The following is a 17,736-nucleotide window of genomic DNA, read 5'->3' as shown; positions in this document are numbered from 1 at the left end:
TTTTCTTTTTTCCTTTTCTTTCTTTTCTTTTCTTTTGTAATTAGGTTGCTGAAATAAAGAAAGCCCACAAGGAAACCAAAGCTCAGAAAAATTACTTTTTGGATTATAATTCCCATACAACCCTACCAGTCTAGCTGCTAGGGCATATTGACTAGGGGATTTGGTGACTTGCAGTCCAAAGAAGAGGAAGGAAGGAAGGGAGGGAGGGAGGGAGGGAGGGAGGGAGGGAGAAGATTAGATAGATAGATAGATAGATAGATAGATAGATAGATAGATAGATAGATAGATAGATTTCCAAGTGCTGGAAGAAAGCAGTAGAAACTTGTATATTGGTTCTGAAAACATATTCTTGGACTGAATGTGTGCTCAGAGGAACCTTGTTTGTTAATCTTATGCCCCCTGTCAGTATTTTACACTTAGCTTGTTGCAGTTTTAATAAAATATCAAAGTGCATCTGACCGGTCTGAAGACTGGCATTCACTGCTATACCTGTCTACTCTCGCAGGTAAGTCCTATTGAGTTCAGTGTGGCTTACTCACAAGTAAGAAAGCATCTCTTTCTGTCTTGCAAATGGAATTTTAAAATGTAAAAAGCTTAATTCCTCCCCCACCCCCCCTGGATTACCCAAATGGCCAGCAGGAGGAGAGGCCGGCCTGCATCAATGTTCCTCTAAGAACACATGAACTGAGAACAGAAACATCATAAGTACACTTGCCCGCTCCAACTGCAGATTTGCCATCCATGGATCTGAGTTTCCATGGATGGCAAGCCCCAACTTTTTCAATGGATGCACGTGCACATGGCCGCACACATGGGTGGGTGTGAGTGAGCATGCACATGCACCCATAGAAAAGAATAGGATTTAAGATCCCATGTTTTTTGCTATCCATGGGGGGTGGGGGAGTCTGGAACAGATTCCTGATGAATACTGTATATGCAGGCTTGGGTCTTAATCTCCCCCCCCCCCCCATATGATTTTTAACATCTTTGCCTGATATAGAAGCCAGTAGAGCTTTGACAGCTTGCAGCATTTTGTGCATTTTGGTTGGGACTAAAGATATCACTATTTTGTGGATTTGGGATGTTATTGTACTTTGCTACATGGCCAACATGGCTACCCCTGAAAATGTTTTTTATAATTAAATGGTTACAGGATCACAACTTTAGCCACATCAACAGAATTTACCTACTTTATAAAAAGGGCTAGGAGGATAAAATACATTACAGTTTTTTCTGAGAAAAGCCAGTAGCACATGTCACATCAAACCTGGTGGTAATACCAATGAAATATTAAATGCCTGAAAGGAAAAGGAAGCTGTGGAGCAGCCTAAAGGACTCAGGACCTAATTATGCTGCAGATACTCTCCTAGGATCTCTGTGGGAAATGTTTGAAGATGATAGCTTTTAGGAGGGTAGAACTCAGCACATGCAAAATGTCTACAGAAGAGTTGATCCTGGCTGTGAAGGGGATGAAGAAACTATTTTGCACAGGGGTGTATGTACAGTATATGTATATCGGAGGATATATGAAACACCAGGGGAAAAGCAGAGTAGCTCTGTCTTGCATTCATCTTGATAAAATGGGTAGAAAAAACATATTGTTGTTGGTCACAATATCTCAGAAAGTTAACTACTGTAGCACAATCTACTAATCTGTAAATCCTCTAAGCTTGAGTGGGAGACTGTATGGGCAATACATAAGCTGTTTTGAGCTCTCGTCCTTCCTGTTGTACCACTGAAATCAGCTGAAGTAACCAAAAATAATGCTTAGTGGATTTCACATTAGCTGATTACAATTAGCTGGGTTTGTTGGGTTGTTTTTTTAAAAACACAAGTAGCACTGATGGATTCTCAACGTACACAGTTTCAAGCATGTAAATTCAATTAAATGTGTTGAATTATGGTACATTTACTTTCTACTTCTGGAAGGGACCATTTGGGTTTCTGGGTGCAATATTAGGATTGTAATTTTGCTGTCGCTGGTGTTTACATTTGTCATTGCTTTGCACTTGCATTTGAAATGTTGTTGCATTTTATACACTGTTGATTTGTGCATGCTGCTTTTATATAAAGCTAATTTTTGACTCTATATGACTGTGTTGTAGATAGCTCAGCATAACTGGAGGGGGAGGGATCTTGTAGTTAAAAACAAACTGCCAGTTACAATGTGCCAAACGCAGTACATCAAATCAATATTATGTTGTTTTTCATTTGTAATATACCCCATGTTTTACACCACAAACAACCACCAGAAATTCTATTAAAGAGACAAAGACAGATTAGGTGCACAGTATCATTTGATTAGTAGCAATAGGACCAGAGTTTGGAAAGTTACTTTTTTGGACTATAATTCCCAGATTGCTCTAGCCAGTTTTCATAAAAAAGAAAGTCAAAAAAGTAATTTTTCCAAACGTTGTCATGAATGCTCCATCAGGCAGCACTCTTGGTCCTAGGTGCATTGAGGTCTCTTCCTAAGGTACATAACATCATCACCATCTTCTTTCCTTGATTTAGGATTTATTTAGTGATTTTTAAGAAAAGGAAAAGGGTAGAGGGATAGTACCCAGTTGTACAGACCAGGGTTCCTATATGTTTAATGACTTTGTGAAAGGAGTTACAACATGTTCCACTTCTCACGCACTAAGGATAATTTTCCTTCTATATCACTATTGATTATAGCAAAAGTGATCCCATGTGGCCCTCCAAATATTGTCAGACTGCAACTCCCAACATTCTTCACCACTGGCAATGCTGGGTGTAGTTGCAGTCTTATATCTGGAGGGGGACACCCTATATCTGGTCACTTCTGGAGAGATGAAAAAGTTACCTAAATAGTATATGTAACCCATATGTGGTGCAGGTTTTATCGATGGGCCCTAAGAATTTAAGCAATATAAGCTACTGCTAAACTTATTTTTTAGGTTTTCATGTGATTTACATTACAGCAACTGAAGACAATGTTCTCATTCCAACCACCATTGAGGCAGTGGGTGTAGGTATCCCCACACAAACCAAGACATAACCAACAAATTCAATGAAGTCAAGATGAGCATGACAATGTGAATATGGGCTGGCATCCAGTGATGTAGTTATAGCTTTGTAACATATTTATTATTGTTTATTTATGGATCCATAACTACTCCACATTCACAAATATTATAATAGACCCTTGGTATCTGCTGGAGTTTTGTTCCAGGACTTCCCATGGATACCAAAATCTGTGGCTGCTCAAGTCCCATTGCATACAATGGCATAATAAAATGATATCCCTTATATAAAATGGTAAAAGCAAGGTTTGCTTATTGAATTTTGTATTTATTTTGAAGTTGTGGATGGATCAATCAGTGGATGAAGAATCTATGGATACAGAGGGCCAACTGTTATGTATTCACAATCAGGGCACTATTGCCACAATTGCAAATGCCCCCCCAAACCTACCCTAAGATCTAGCAGTTGCACCAAGCAGTGGAGGTCTGTCCTGTTGGCATTCAGTGTGCAAGATGACATTTTCAGAAACCTTGTGTCAGCTGTTAGCAGGACCCCAGTTTCAACTCCTCATCCTATCACTGTTCACTGGCGGGAGGGGGCTGGTAACATGATCCTTCTGCACACCAATTGCTAGCAGAGCAGATGTCCATCCCTTGGAATGGCTGCTCGCTGTTAAGGTAGGCTTGGAGGGTTGGTCCAGGAGATGTCAAGCTAAGATCTGAGCCACAATTCTAGCTATGTATCTGTATCTGCACCAGTTCTCTATTAAGAGAAGGTTGTTTCCATGCTTGGATCTGATTTGCAAAAACTGTGGGAATGTTTGTGGTTCAGGATACAGGTATTTGCCTCTCCAGTTATTATATGCATCCTGTGATAGCTGCCTCTAGGATCTATGGCTACTCAGTTGGTAACTGTAACTAGGGCTGCATCTGCACTGCAGAAATAATGCAATTTGACAGTGCTTGAACTTCTATGGCTCAGTGATATGGAAGTTGGGGATTTGTAGTTTTGTGAGATACTTAGCCTTTTCTGTCAGAGTGTTCTGGTACCACAACAAACTAGGATTCCATAGTATTGAGCCATGGCAGTTACAGTGGTGCCAAACTGCATTATTTCTGCAGTGTAGCTGCAGCCTAGGATAAATGTTTGAAGGCCATAACATTGGCTAAAGAGAGTTGTAGCCCTTTCTGTAGAAGTATTTGTTCAAAGCAGATATGACCTTATTTTTTCTTCAGTGTATCTGTATGTAAAAATAGACAGTACTACTTTGATACTTCAGTGATGATTTCTTTAATGTAACACAGACCAACATAATAATAATAATAACAATAATAGGATGATGATGATGAAGATGATGGTCTTGTTTACAGTCTTAACCCAACACCATCAATTGGCTAAAGAATATTTTCCACTTAAAACAGCAATTAAAGTAAAAAGAAAAAAATATATACTTTTTAACAAATTACAAAATGAGGGCAGGCAGTGGCACAGTAGACAGCACATAGGATTCACTGTACTTCTAAGGATCAGATCCCATTTCTGCCATCACAACCTAAATTAATAATGACAATTATTGTGTTAGCTTTAGATTGCACATGCTAAACACCAGGGTCAAGTCCTGGAGTGGGGTTGCTTGTTAAAATGGAAAAACAACAAGAAAAGGAGGGAGGGGAGAGACATGATTTGCATTTTGAGCAGGAGGGAAAGATATTATCACAACAATATACAAAACAGTGTAAATGTCTGCATAACAGTGAAACAAATTTTCAAACCAAAGTGTAACCGTGTGTTATAAGAGTGTAGATTCTATTTTCATTAGTGTCAAAATCTTTTTTTCTTAAAATATGGAAGTTTCTGTATTTCAGCTTCTGTGACACATATGCAAAACCATCAGCATAGTTACCAGTTCCTAGTTTTATATCACCAGTTGGCTCAAACATATACCATACATGCACAGATAGTGAAAGCTGGAAGTGAGGAGATCTTTTACTATTCATCAACTACCTTGTTGCTGTACACAAAAGCATGGCTAAAGTAGATTAAGGTGATAACCATTTGTATTAAGTGATGTTGAGAGTGTGCCCTAAAGCTCTGACTGCATTAGTGTCAGTCAGAACAATTAGCGCATTAAAGGACAAATTCTATCTTCCCTATTCCCTGACAGCAACTGTAATTTGTACGCTTTGGGTCTTTATGTATTGAGATAAATCAAACACAAACCAGCAGCCCTTTCTTCTGTATATTGCAAAAAAAAAAAAATGGCTTTCCACAATATACAGCAACATCTCATCCTAAACAAAAGGGGTTCTTCTAAAAATAGCATTATTTGCTAGTAAACTCTGCAATAAAAAAGCCATACATCATTCATGGAAGGTTAATAGATTTCAGCTGTTTGGGGGAAAGGAGAGAGGAGCATATTTCCGACAATGAGGTAGCAAAATGGAGTGAGTTGCTCATAAAAATGCATGGGTAAGGATGCTCATGGAAAGAAACACTATTGATGCAGTGTGACATGCGCATAGCCGATGCATGTATAGCCTGCAGTGTGCTTAGGCTGCAGAAAGAAAAACACATATTTGGCAGGAGGAGAGAAGGAAGGGGAAAACGTTCCTGGAAAATACACTTCTCATAGGGTGAAAAGGGATGGACATGGAGAAAACATTGCTGGCAGCAAACAAATTGGATGAAGGATAAGTGGGATGTAATCACTGCTGGCAGTGGAGCAAGAGGGATGTGCATGGAAGATACACTGCAGGCAATGAGAAAATACATCCTGGCAGAATGGGAGAGAGACACGTTACAAATGCTAAGTTGGTGCTAGAAGGGGACTAAAGGAAAACTACAAGCAGAGAGATGTCTACTTGAAGAAGGCACCAACACAGAAGGCTGAAAGGTTACTGGTCTATATATAGGGTAGAGGAAGACGTTTGTGCTGATGGAATACAAACAACCAGTATTTTCCTTTACAGTTAAACTCTACTCCAAGCAAGCAGTACCAGCAAGTACTGTTCACAGTTTATGGTAGAAAAAACTCACAGGTCAGAAATTTCACAGGCACAGATGTATGGATGGGTACAGACACCGTATCTTTGATGGCAAGTCATAAGCTATTGCCTGGCTTTGGCCCATTCAAACAACTGGGGTTTCCTGGGGCACACGGAGTCACAGGCTGCGAAAAGCAGACTGGCACCATCACTGGTGTCATCTCAATCCATGGCACTGACAAAAAATGGTAACTTGTTTTATTGGGACTCCTATGTGCCCCTCCTTCCCCCAGTACTCTGAACTCCACTTTTAGCACCACTTTTATAATATAGTCAGAATAAAAGATTTTCACCATCTGATTTTTATCTACACTCTAATAAGAAAACGAGCAAAATCTTATACCAGACCTCCCATGTCCCAGCACTCTGCACTTGCTCCTTTTCGCTTTTATTACTAGTTAGCCTGGTTTTCTTACGGCATACTGTTCTTGACCTCAGGGATTTTAAAATAGCTTGTGTCTCTTCCTTTTGTTTGATGTTGTCTTATCTAGATGAATTAGGAGAAATAGTGTTTCTTTTGTGGTTCTGTGAAAATGCTAAGTAACATGGTATGAACACTTTCAAGCTGAAGCAGAGGGAGAGGCAAAAATGGAATAGACAAAGGTCCAATACACAATGCAGAAATAATCCAGTTTAAGAGCACTTTAAATGTTCAATGCTAGGGAATTCTAGGAACTGTAGTTTTGGGAGACATTTAGCCCTCTCTGTCAGAGAGCTTTGGTGCCACAATAAACTACAGTTCTCAGGACTACTTAGCACTGAGTCAGGGCAGTTAAAGCGGTCTCCAACTAGATTATTTCTGCAGTGTGTTTTGAACCAAAAATGCAAGACAATTTAAGGAGTTGTCTATAAAATCAACAGGGCCAGATTCACACTTACTATTCCTGTACTGAGGCCAGAACACTTAAGTGCTCTGCCTATTACTACAACTTACATTGCAGAGCTGTAATACAAGGGTATGCTCACACACATTATGTGATAAGATCACCTTTGACACCAAGTGTACACTTGGCAGTGAGTCATAGCCAGCCCTGACTCTCTGTCTGTTATCTATACGTGTGTGTGTGTGTGTGTGTGTGTGTGTGTGTGTGTCTAGAAGGTATGAACCAAAACAACATGGAATTTGAAGCGACCCTCAGACTGGATTCTTTGGAAAGACTGGAAGTTTTCCCAGTCTATTTCAGCCAAGAGTCTGGTGACAAAACTCTTTTGTTTCACACCCAAACAACAGTACAACTACCAGGATCAAACTACACATGATGAGAAAGATTTGTATATTTTGAAGGCAGCTGGGAGGGAAAGGGGGGTGGATCAGTACCATGAAGTTCCACTCTTTGAACCCACACCAATTCTCAGACTCCAAATGGCCCAAGTGAAATAGACTGTTTGCTGTAAATGGGACAATTTATGGCTTTAAGCAGTTTAACTTAAAATTCAACTGTTCAGGGTAGATTGTGTTGGTGGCACAGAAGCAAACAGTTACTGTCTTCCATGCCATGTATCTACCAATTCAGATTTCAAATTATGGCATTTCAACATAGTGAGTAGCAATGAAATGAGCAGAATCCATCCCCCGATTTTTCTAAAATGAACTACCATTCTACTCTGCTAAGCAAAATGGTAATACAGTAATGTTATTATAATTGTGTATGGGCAGATGAATGGTTCTTGTCTAACAGGTGTAGAACATATTGTTGCTATGCTCTCCACAAAATATGTCAATCCACAACACAAAAAGCTTCCAAGTAAGCTCAGGAACCACTTCAATAGCTTCCTTTGAGCCTGGGTGTCCCATAAATTTCCAGGCCAACTAATAGTTTTGCTTCCGAAAGCAAAGCGTGGCAACTGTGGTTCTCTGGAATTGAAGCACTATGCTGAAATTGCCCTTAGAATCAGACATTTCAAAGACTTTGGTGCAATATCATTTTAGTCTAGATAAATAATTCAGTAGAAGCTATGAAAAATTAACCAGAGAAGGAATTTCCTTAGGATGAGTTTATAAACAGAAAAAGTATAGATTCTATCCATTGCTAAGCTAAGGATATTGGGGCTGTGATGTTTGCAGGACAACCAGTTCACCAGTAACACTTATCATGTGTTTACCTCATAACAGTGAAGCTTGTCTTAAATCTCCTGCATGCGCCTTTATGACTCCTAATAGCTGAAGTCCACATGCCATTTATCCCAGGCTAAAGTAATCTGAATTTCAGCAGAGTATGTGGGCTGTGGACTTCTGCCAATAGGAAAAATGCATGTGCACTGAGATGAGAACAAAGTCTTTGTCTCAGAGGCAGACCACACCTATGGTGTAACAAACTTTACATCTATGGGAGCAAAGCAAGATCACAAAGAGCAGTTGATAGCCTTAGAAAGGGAAGAAAGGTGTCCTTTAAAAAACCATATGTCACACAAAATATTTAAACCATACATTATTACATAATAGATTCCAACAACACTTAAAATGTACAAGGTGACCTGCAAATGCAAAGAGTACAAAATGCTAAATACCTGACCTAACATACTCTTTGCTTGTTATGTACAAGATAACAAATGTACAAACAATCATCCCAAGCCGAATGCTACATAAATAAAGCCTTCTTTAAAGAATAAAAATAATGACTTCATTATTAAAGAATACAGCATCTTTGGGACTTGGAAGATCATTTCTGCCTATCGAGGCTGCAGAAATACAGAAATCTCTAGTGATTAAAATGCACAGCTCTATAGAATGCTACCAGGATGGTAACTTTCTTATGTTTCATTCCCTTAATTCCACCGCTTTACCATCTTTCTTAATCTTACCATTTTTCTCAATCTTAACTTATCAGAGTGCTCATACATTTGTTGAATATCCTTTTCAGTGCATTGTCTTAGGCACTGCTTATATTTTCTAACATACAAATATAATATTCATATTAAAAATAAAAACATCCTGGCAACAATTAACTGCAGTATATATGCTGCAGCATTTAAGAATTTCAAAATTGGCTACAATCCTGTACACAACTGCCTGGGAGTAAGAGCCCTGAGGAATAGGATGTGTTTTCAAATAAACAGATAATATCTTTGTATTGTATGAAATGTTTTGTGAATTATTAAGGGCCATTTCTGAAAACGGTGGTCTGTGGTAGAATGCAGCTTGTACATAACTATGCTGACAGGGCATGGCAAAATGTGGGCACACAATGAAAGACTGGCATATCAATGATGAGGACAACACAGAGGCAGCAATGATGTGTCACTAGAATAATGTGCCATTTCTACATACTGGATTTTGCAGCTGTGAGAAGAACTTTCCAGTGCTTATTTTAGGCCAAAGTATCATGTAAGAACTGGGTTTCACCCATCTCTGGCACTGAAAGTGCCTCAGACTTCCAGCTCTGGCAACAGCCCAGTGAATTCAGAGGTTTGGGACTGAGACAGACCCCTTTCTCACCAAGTTTGTTTGGATTCATGCAAAAACCCTGTGAATGTACTCTGCGTGTCCAACATGTCAACTATGTCTTCAAAATACGGAATCATCCTTCCCTACAAAGTCTTTGACATGATCAAAGACCATCACCCAATTCCTGTTTTTGTGGTTTAAAAAAAATCACAAAAGTTGACAAAGCACATTACTTCAAGTTGCTGTCTCCTTTTTCTTTTTAAGATATGATTGTCAACAACATATTAACATTACTAGCAGACAAATGAACTGCTGCTGTACTAGTTGGTACCAACGGAAAGATCCAAACTGCTTGCATCCTACTTCCTTAACACCTTGCAGTCACAGACCAACTCCTTCCTAAATTCCTCACAGATATCAGCCATTTCACTTATACAATTGCATGTTATGAATATAGCAAGCTTGGTATCCACTCCATTTATTATCATTAGTACATTTCCAAAGGCATATATTAGGAAAATTTAACTCCATTATGATATCGCAAAATTAATACTATTGGCACACTGTCAGTGAAAGGCTTAGGTCAATGTACACGATCCTCTAACAAGACCTAGTTAGTTGTTTACATAGTGCTTACTCCCTTATCAGCAAAATCACATGAGCATTGTTGATCACAAAAACACTGTATCATTCAAACAGTTGATAAATAACTACTGAAGGCATTGACAGAAGTTAACATTGGTCCTATTATCTGTGAAAAGAATGGCTGTATGTGGTACACCTTAGACTACATTTTACAGCCTTCACAAGATAGTGAAAGAGATGGAAACTAAATCAGCAAATAAATAAAAGAAAGACAAAAAATAGTGGCTTAGTCACAAATAAAAAAACTATGATTAGCTCTAGTGTTTCTGCATACATGCAGCGTACACATAAGCAAAATGCACATGATGAAAAACTGCAAGCAAATTAAGGTGTTTTAGTGGGTTTTTCGGGCTATGTGGCCATGTTCTAGAACATGGCCACATAGCCCAAAAACCCCACAAAAAACTATGGATGTCGGCCATGAAAGCCTTCAACTCCAAATTAAGGTGTTTCTTGGCAGTTTAAATGACCCAACTCTCCTTTGGATTTAATTGAGTCTCTCAGCCCATCACAACATCTTCTTTCCAGCTCCACTTTCAACACCCTTTATTAATCCTTTACCCAATTTCTCCTTCAAAACAAGCAATTTTGATATTTCTGCATAGATAGTATACATATGGAGAACATGACCTTCACTGAAGTGAAATTGAGAATAGCTGTTATATGCTTAGGATTAAAATCATTATCTGCCCTCTACATTCTTTCCTTCCAGAGCATTACAGCTACAAAATGAAAACCATTTCGCCTGATGCAGTCTCACAATCCTCAAAGGGAGGGACTCCAGGAGCAGGAGCCAATCATCTTCTACATCCTAAATCTCTTAGAAAACAAAATACAAGCAAAATCAGGTCAAAAGTGAATCCCTTTGTTTGGCAAAGATTAGTAACTTGTCAAAATGATTTGACAAGATTTGCTGTATGTACCTTGGATCTTTTAGTCTGTCCAGGGAAGTGTACACACCCTTTACCATATTACCAGTGTGTGTCATGTAAAATATGTGCTGTCCACAAGAATATGAATGCATATGTACAATATGTTTGTGTGAAAGGGTGCACCTGCAACCATTGACAAATACATTCTGAGAAAGTACACAAAACAAACCATTCATGTGGTTGTGTTAACACTGTGATTCTAAATATGAGGTGTTCTTGGGAGACTGACTGATTAAATAGAACTTATTGCCAATGAAGCATCCTAGAACTCTACTGTCTGGCTCTAAATAGAGGAGTAAAGAATATATGGAGTGAAAGGCTAAGATTTGATTCTTGTTTCTCTCCTCTTGGAGAATGGAAGACATGACCCATCCCAACCTTGTTGCATGTAATTTACAAAACACTGAAAGCAGTATTCCACTATATACTAGGATCAAATGGTTTGAGGATCATAATCTGTATCACTCCGAGTAAGATATATTATTGACTGAAATCCAAATTATCTGCTTACACTCTTGGAACAGACATGGTCTAGCTTAGTTAGCTTTTGTTTTGATCAGCCATATCACAACATGCTTTTGCAATGACTTCAACCTAACTGCCACACTTTCAAAAGCAGTTTTTAACTATGTGGCACACAGGCTGCTGTCTGAGAAAATAAGTCTAAAGATCCCTTAGGATCACAGAATTAGTTCCAAAATTCTTTAAATTTGACCACTGTGAATAGCATCTTTGGCTGAATTCCAAAAAGCCACTTAACTTGTCCGGTATGCCCAAGGGTGTGGTGTTGGTTGTGTTTCTCGCCCCCTCACAAGCAAGCCACTTAAGAAATGAACCTTCTTTAAAAAGCAATTTATGATAGCCTTTTTGCAGGGGGGGAGGGGGCAGGATTGTCAGCTGTTCGTAGTTTTACAAAAGAAGTAGGAAAATCCTGTGGCAAGTTGTGTATACCTAGTTACTCTTTGGGAACTTGGCCTTTGTAAATAAACATGCTGGTCCTCTGAAATCCTATAAAAAGGTTGCCTAAATACCATTTAAATCAATGAGATAAAAGGAACCTAGCTGTGGGCAAGATTACAGGTTTCACATTTACTATATTTCCTCCTTAACATGCAGCTATAACACTCTTAAATTTCTATTTTGTATACTTGCATTTACTTTATATTTAAAAAGAAGGCAATGTAAACAGACTGTTACCTAGATGAAATTTAGCTGACTTTAGTAAATTTAAGATTTTCTGGGTCATGTAGTTTTTCAGACTAAGTTTTGATTTTTTTTTAAAGAAATATGCACTGTCTTCAGGAAGTACTGAAACAGCACTCTAATGTTGTTCTCTATTTTATTTTTAAAGCACTGTCATTCCATTACATCTCAATGAGGCTCTTTCAATCTAAATAGTAAATAGGTCTTTAGGCACATCATGTGATGCTGTTACATTGAAAAGATGTCAATACAGTAACTACATTTTAGTAGCACTGCTCCTATTCAAGGGCCATTATGATGTCTATTACCTCCAAGATGATATAATTGTTTAATGGACTAGCCGTTTGCCAGTTTCCCTTTCTTTCTTAAAGTAAAATAATATTTAAGTCTAAATTCAGGGGAGGAGGAACTCAACTTTGTTTAACACCCCAAATTCATTTCATTACCTCTTGAAACATACAGTATGTGTGTTTGTGTATGTGTGTACACACACAATTATATATTAAATGGATGTGGAGCCTTAGGCAGTAACTCTGCAAGAGACTGAACCAGTGTTCTATTTTATGCTTGAAAACATGGGGCTTCCAGAAGAATATGAAAATATTGGTCTTGTGCATGCATCACGTTTATAGGATTAACAGAGTTGTTTCTTCTAGGGTGTTAAAGTCCATATAAAATTTTGCTCTACTTTTAAAGGTTCATACGTTTAGAATTGTAAAATTATCCATCTATAAAAACTAACTTTGCTTCAACTCTAGTAAATACAGAAAGACATTTTAATATAAAAAACAGTAGCACTAAAATTAACATATGCATCTATTTATACATGAAGAACAATTTAATGTATAAATTTTGTAGTTGTCTCTATAGTGGCATTTAGGAAAATTATTCCCTTGAACCTGATTATTTTATGCATCAGAAAAACATTGGTGTAAACATCTGAGAGTTCACTAGATGTCTTCATTACGCATTTACATTAGGACGGATCCAACACAAACAGACAAACAAACAAAAATATCTCTTATTATAGAAATCCACCTAACTCATCAATCAGCTACCTTTCACCAGATGAATCTCTTGCTAGTTGACAGTACTCTCTAAATCTCAGGTTAAAGACCTGAAGTTTTACTGCTGTTGTTTTTATTATTATCATTATCATTATTTTGCTTGACATTTTTGCACAGTATTAGAGTAGGCATCATTTTTCAGTATAGGCTGAAAATACTTAAAACAAAACTAAAACCATCATATAGGCTGCAAAGCTTCTTTTGGTCCTCTCTCTCTTATAGCTCCATCCGTGTTGAAGAATTCATGGCACGTGTTTGTATAATTGATTATATTCCCAAAGTCCTGCTTCCACAAAAGGCATGGAAAAGTGGTCTCCCAAATGGTTTAGTGCTTCAGAAATCAGATACAAATGTTTAAAAAGTGCTCAAAAAGAACCTAATATCACATATATACTTTATATATGAGGATGGAATTCAGAAGCAAGTGTCCTTCGTATTCACGGAAGAGACACGTGTAGATGTCTTCCTTTAGGTGATGCCAAGCCACTTACTAATGAGTTCCTGGAAAAGACTTGCATGCTCATCTTAACCTCCTCCTATTTTTTGGCACTTTCATGATATGTAGCTGCTTTACCTGTTGTCCCTGCTAAGCTCCGGTAACTGGCCCGGTGTACAAGCACTTTAGAAACAGGGATTTTTGTTCGTGGGACCTCACTTTTGGTAGGCTGATGGTGTGCAATGTGATGGCTGTTACTGGTATCTGGACCATGGCTGCTATGTGGCGATGTAAAATGCTTGATACTAATGGGTATCTTGGAGTCCTTGAGTGAAGTTGTATGGGTTTTGACCACACATGTGGTTGTTACCGGAGATAGTGGCTTGCTGCAAGTCACAGAGGTGACGTCTTCTGCAGAAGTCACGGCGGCTGTGTTTTCGTCTGGATCGGTATACAGATCATAGAGTGCATCACCACTGTAGCTGTCCCTGGGAATCACTTCTTTCTGGATATTGTTGGTACCGTCCTCCTCGGGCCCAGGAGTGGTCGAATCCCAATAGCCCTCATCGCTGCTGGGGATAGCTTCCTGCTGCTCCTTCTCTCTGCTTTTCTGCTCTTCTCTGTGGCTGTGGTTGAAACCAACATGCTGCCCAGCCGTGGGTTCATCCTGTAGGCCTTTGGCACAGCCATCTTTGGAGGCCTCAGGAGATTCCTTCCGTCTCGGCGTCTCCGGCGTCTTCCTTTCCGCTCGCGACAACAGGTCCCAGAACTCTGGGGCGCACGTGTCCCCCACCTGTTCGGGGCTGGCCATCTCCTCTCCTCCGCCTTGGTAGGTCACCACGCCGGGAGGCTTTTTGGAGGCCCCTGCTTCTTTGTGGACCCCGAGGGCGCTCTTGTCACCTCCACCGCCTCTCCCTCCGCCGCCGCCGCCACCGGCGTCATCCTCCGGGTCGGCGATAATGTCCCCGCACCCTGTAAGAGAGTCAAAGCTTTTCAGTGAAGTCACGTCAGCAAACATCAAACAAATACGGTCAACGGATGGCTCTGAGGGCGGGTCGAGAGAGGAAGGGTCGGGGGCCGCCGTCTCGAGAGGGAGGGGAGGCTCGGTGGGGATGTCACCTGTTATGGCCGGGTCCTCCTGGGGCGCTTGAACGTCGTTGTCGTCGTCGTTGGTGGCGGTGGTCTCCATTAACTTGGCATGGCTCTCCTTTGCCTGGGACACGATTGTGGGGATCTCCTCGACCTGGAAGTTGGTCAGCGGCGGTGTCTCTTGAGGGGCCACCGCTTCAGGGGCTAGTATAGAGTCCAGAATGGCTGTCAATGGAGGGCTCGGGGGCCGAGGGGGAGCCTCCTCCTTGATGCACTCCAGGCTGGCCGTGAGGGAGCCTGGCATGAGGATGGCAGCCGGGCCCTCGGGGGTCTCCCCAGCCTCCTCTTCTCCCTCCTTCTCCCTCCCTCCTCCAGGCTTGTCCCTTCGGGGCCACCGCATGCTGCTGAAGAGCCCCTTCAGCCCCCCTCGGCCCTTGCTGGGCCTCTCCTTCTTGCGCAGGAGGGAGAAGAAGCTGTGGGACTTCCCCACCGAGGAAGACGAAGGCGAGGAAGGCGAAGGAGGAGGCGAGGCAGCCGTGGCTGCTGGGGCTAGAGAGGAGCCAGGCGCCTTGCTGTTGCCGCCCTCCTCCTCCTCCTCCTTCTCCTTCTTGCCGCCCTCCTGCGCCGCTGCCACCTCGGCCAAGCCGTCGTGGGTCTTGCTCCTGACCAGGCCCCCCGCCGCCGGACCCCCGCCGCCTGCGCCGCCATCGCCGCCCCTGCTCTTGAGGCTCCTGACTCCGAAGATGCTTGGCATGGCGCCGCCTCCGCTGGGCTTCCTCCTCTTGAAGAGCTTGAAGGCGGCTTTGTTGAGCTTCCCTGATGGCGGCGGCGGCGGCGGAGGCTGCTCGCCCATGGTGCTGTGGCTGCTGCTGCTGCTGGCGGGCTCGGCACAGTCGCAGTGGCCGTCCATGGCGGCGGAGGCTCAGGCGCTGCCTCCTCCAACTGCCTCAGCCTCTGCTGCGCGCTCACTGACAGCCTCCTCCTCGCTGCTGCCTCAGCCTCAGCCAGAGCGGCCTGCCTCCCGTCGCCATGGCAACCCCAGAGGCCTAGCTTAAGCCGCGCTCTACCTCAGGCCTGGGCCTGCGCCAAAGGCCCCGCCGCCACTGTCACTCCCAAACAACCTGAGAAAGAAGGAGGGAGGCGCTCCCTTTGCCTCCTCTCTCTCTTCCCTCCTTTTCCCAAGAGAGAGAGAGAGAGGGAGGGAGGGGTTATATAACTTAATCCATTGGGGGGCTGCACTGTTCCTGCATCTTGCTCAGCATATGGCTGTGAAAGCCTAAGGGGGGGGGGGGGAGAGGAAACAGTGCCTGTGTATGCAGGAGGGGGTTATTAGCATTTGTTTGTTTGTTGTTGTTGTTGCTAACTGCCCAACTCATGGATGAGACATCTCCAAGACCCTCTGTCTGTCCTCCACTCTTCTCTGCTTAATTCCTGCACAACACCCATAAGGATATGGCATTGCTTATTACAATCATACACCAGTTAAAAATTGCTCCAGGGAATAGTATCCCATATACACTTGTCCCTCCATAACCACAAATACCAAAAACACCGTGTTTTTACCTGAGAGGTCACCTCTCTAGGAATCTCTAGGTCCTCCAGCGCAACTCTGTGGTTAATACTCGACTGACCATAGAACTGCACTGGAGGAGCTACAAATGCCTAGTAGAGTATTCTCTCTAGGAATCTCTAGGTCTTTCAGTGCAACTTTTAGTTAAAGTTGGCCATAGAGTTGCACTGGAGGACCTAGATACTCCTAGAGAGAACATATTAATCAAATCCATGAAGAATCAAATCCACAAATATCATCCACAAAGATGGAGGGATGAGTGTAGTCTTAATCCTCTCAATAGTCATTCAAAAGATATTATCAGTCTTAATACACACACACACACATTTGGAGGGGTGTCATATTGAGGATCCACGACTAAAGAAAAGCTAAAAACACTCACAGTATTGAACATTCATGATTCTTAGTCCTGCTCAAAGTGGAGGATGTTTTTGAAATTCCTTCTGGATAGAAGGTGGAAATGGAGGACATGTCCTGGAAAAGGAGGATCTCTGTTTACCCTGCATGCAAGGCTGTCCCACAGTAGAGAGAAGCTGGAGCACGTTGTTATGATCCTCATCAATTCTTCTCCTTTTGTGTGTCCCCCTCATTATTCTCTGGGCCCCTGTGTTTAATTTTTATTTGTTTTTTGCAACAGAAGTGTTACAAGAGCGTAGTGGTTTGAGCACTAGAGACCAGGATTTGAATCCTGGTTTGGCCATGGAAACCTACTGGGTAACCTGGAGTGAGTCACACTCTCTCAGCTTCAGAGGATAGCAATGGCAAACCCCCCTCTGAAGAAACTTGCCAAGAAAACCCCGTAATAGGGTTGCCATAAGTCAGAAACAACTTGAAGGCACACGACACACATATACATACACTCTGCACATGCTTAAAAGCATTTTCCCTAAAAGGAGCTGTAACACTTGAGAAGCTGATGCCCTTACTTAAGACATTATCAGACAAGGGAAATTGGAAGTATAATCCAATGGCAATCCAAATGCAATCATGGGGTTTTGTGTTATTGCGTGATAGACTGTCACATGCAATTTCGGGCAATGGCAAGCTATTTTCAGGCAATGGGAAGTCAGTTCAAACGCAATTCGAATTCACGTAAATTCGCTGAACTAGCGAATTCACGTGAATGCGTTCTGGCCCCACTTTCTTTTCATTCGAAATTAAGAGAAATTCCTCCCGCGTGATAAACTCCTTAGTTTCTGTACTGTACTCCCTGCTGAAAACAAAATGTTGAAGCAAGTCTGAATTTCATATTGTTAGAATAATGTTGATACCACAAACTCCTTCTTTACACTGGGTCACAGCAACCCAAATAAACTAAGCAGCTTCCATAGGGTCTGGTGGCATTATTTGCCAACAATTCTTTACAAAAACAAAAAC

At 41.5% G+C, this 17,736-nt stretch overlaps 1 protein-coding gene across 1 annotated transcript; it reads right to left on the bottom strand.

Moving 5' to 3' along the window:
* Positions 1-4,262: 4,262 nt before the first annotated feature.
* On the bottom strand, positions 4,263-15,736 carry LOC149319928 (APC membrane recruitment protein 2-like). Its single transcript, XM_089512605.1, has 2 exons — positions 14,820-15,736; positions 4,263-14,672 (listed from the first exon to the last, which is right to left on the bottom strand). The coding sequence occupies exons 1-2, from the start codon at positions 15,697-15,699 to the stop codon at positions 13,801-13,803; spliced, it is 1,752 nt and encodes a 583-aa protein (XP_089368731.1). The 5' UTR covers positions 15,700-15,736; the 3' UTR covers positions 4,263-13,800.
* Positions 15,737-17,736: the final 2,000 nt, after the last annotated feature.

This window comes from Sceloporus occidentalis, unplaced genomic scaffold (assembly GCF_023333645.1).
Source record: "Sceloporus occidentalis isolate IW3139 unplaced genomic scaffold, rSceOcc1.0.p SCAF_2, whole genome shotgun sequence".
Classification (NCBI taxonomy): Eukaryota; Metazoa; Chordata; class Lepidosauria; order Squamata; family Phrynosomatidae; genus Sceloporus; species Sceloporus occidentalis.
The sequence above is the reverse complement of the archived record's forward strand: the minus strand, read 5'-3'. Positions and strand labels throughout refer to the sequence as shown.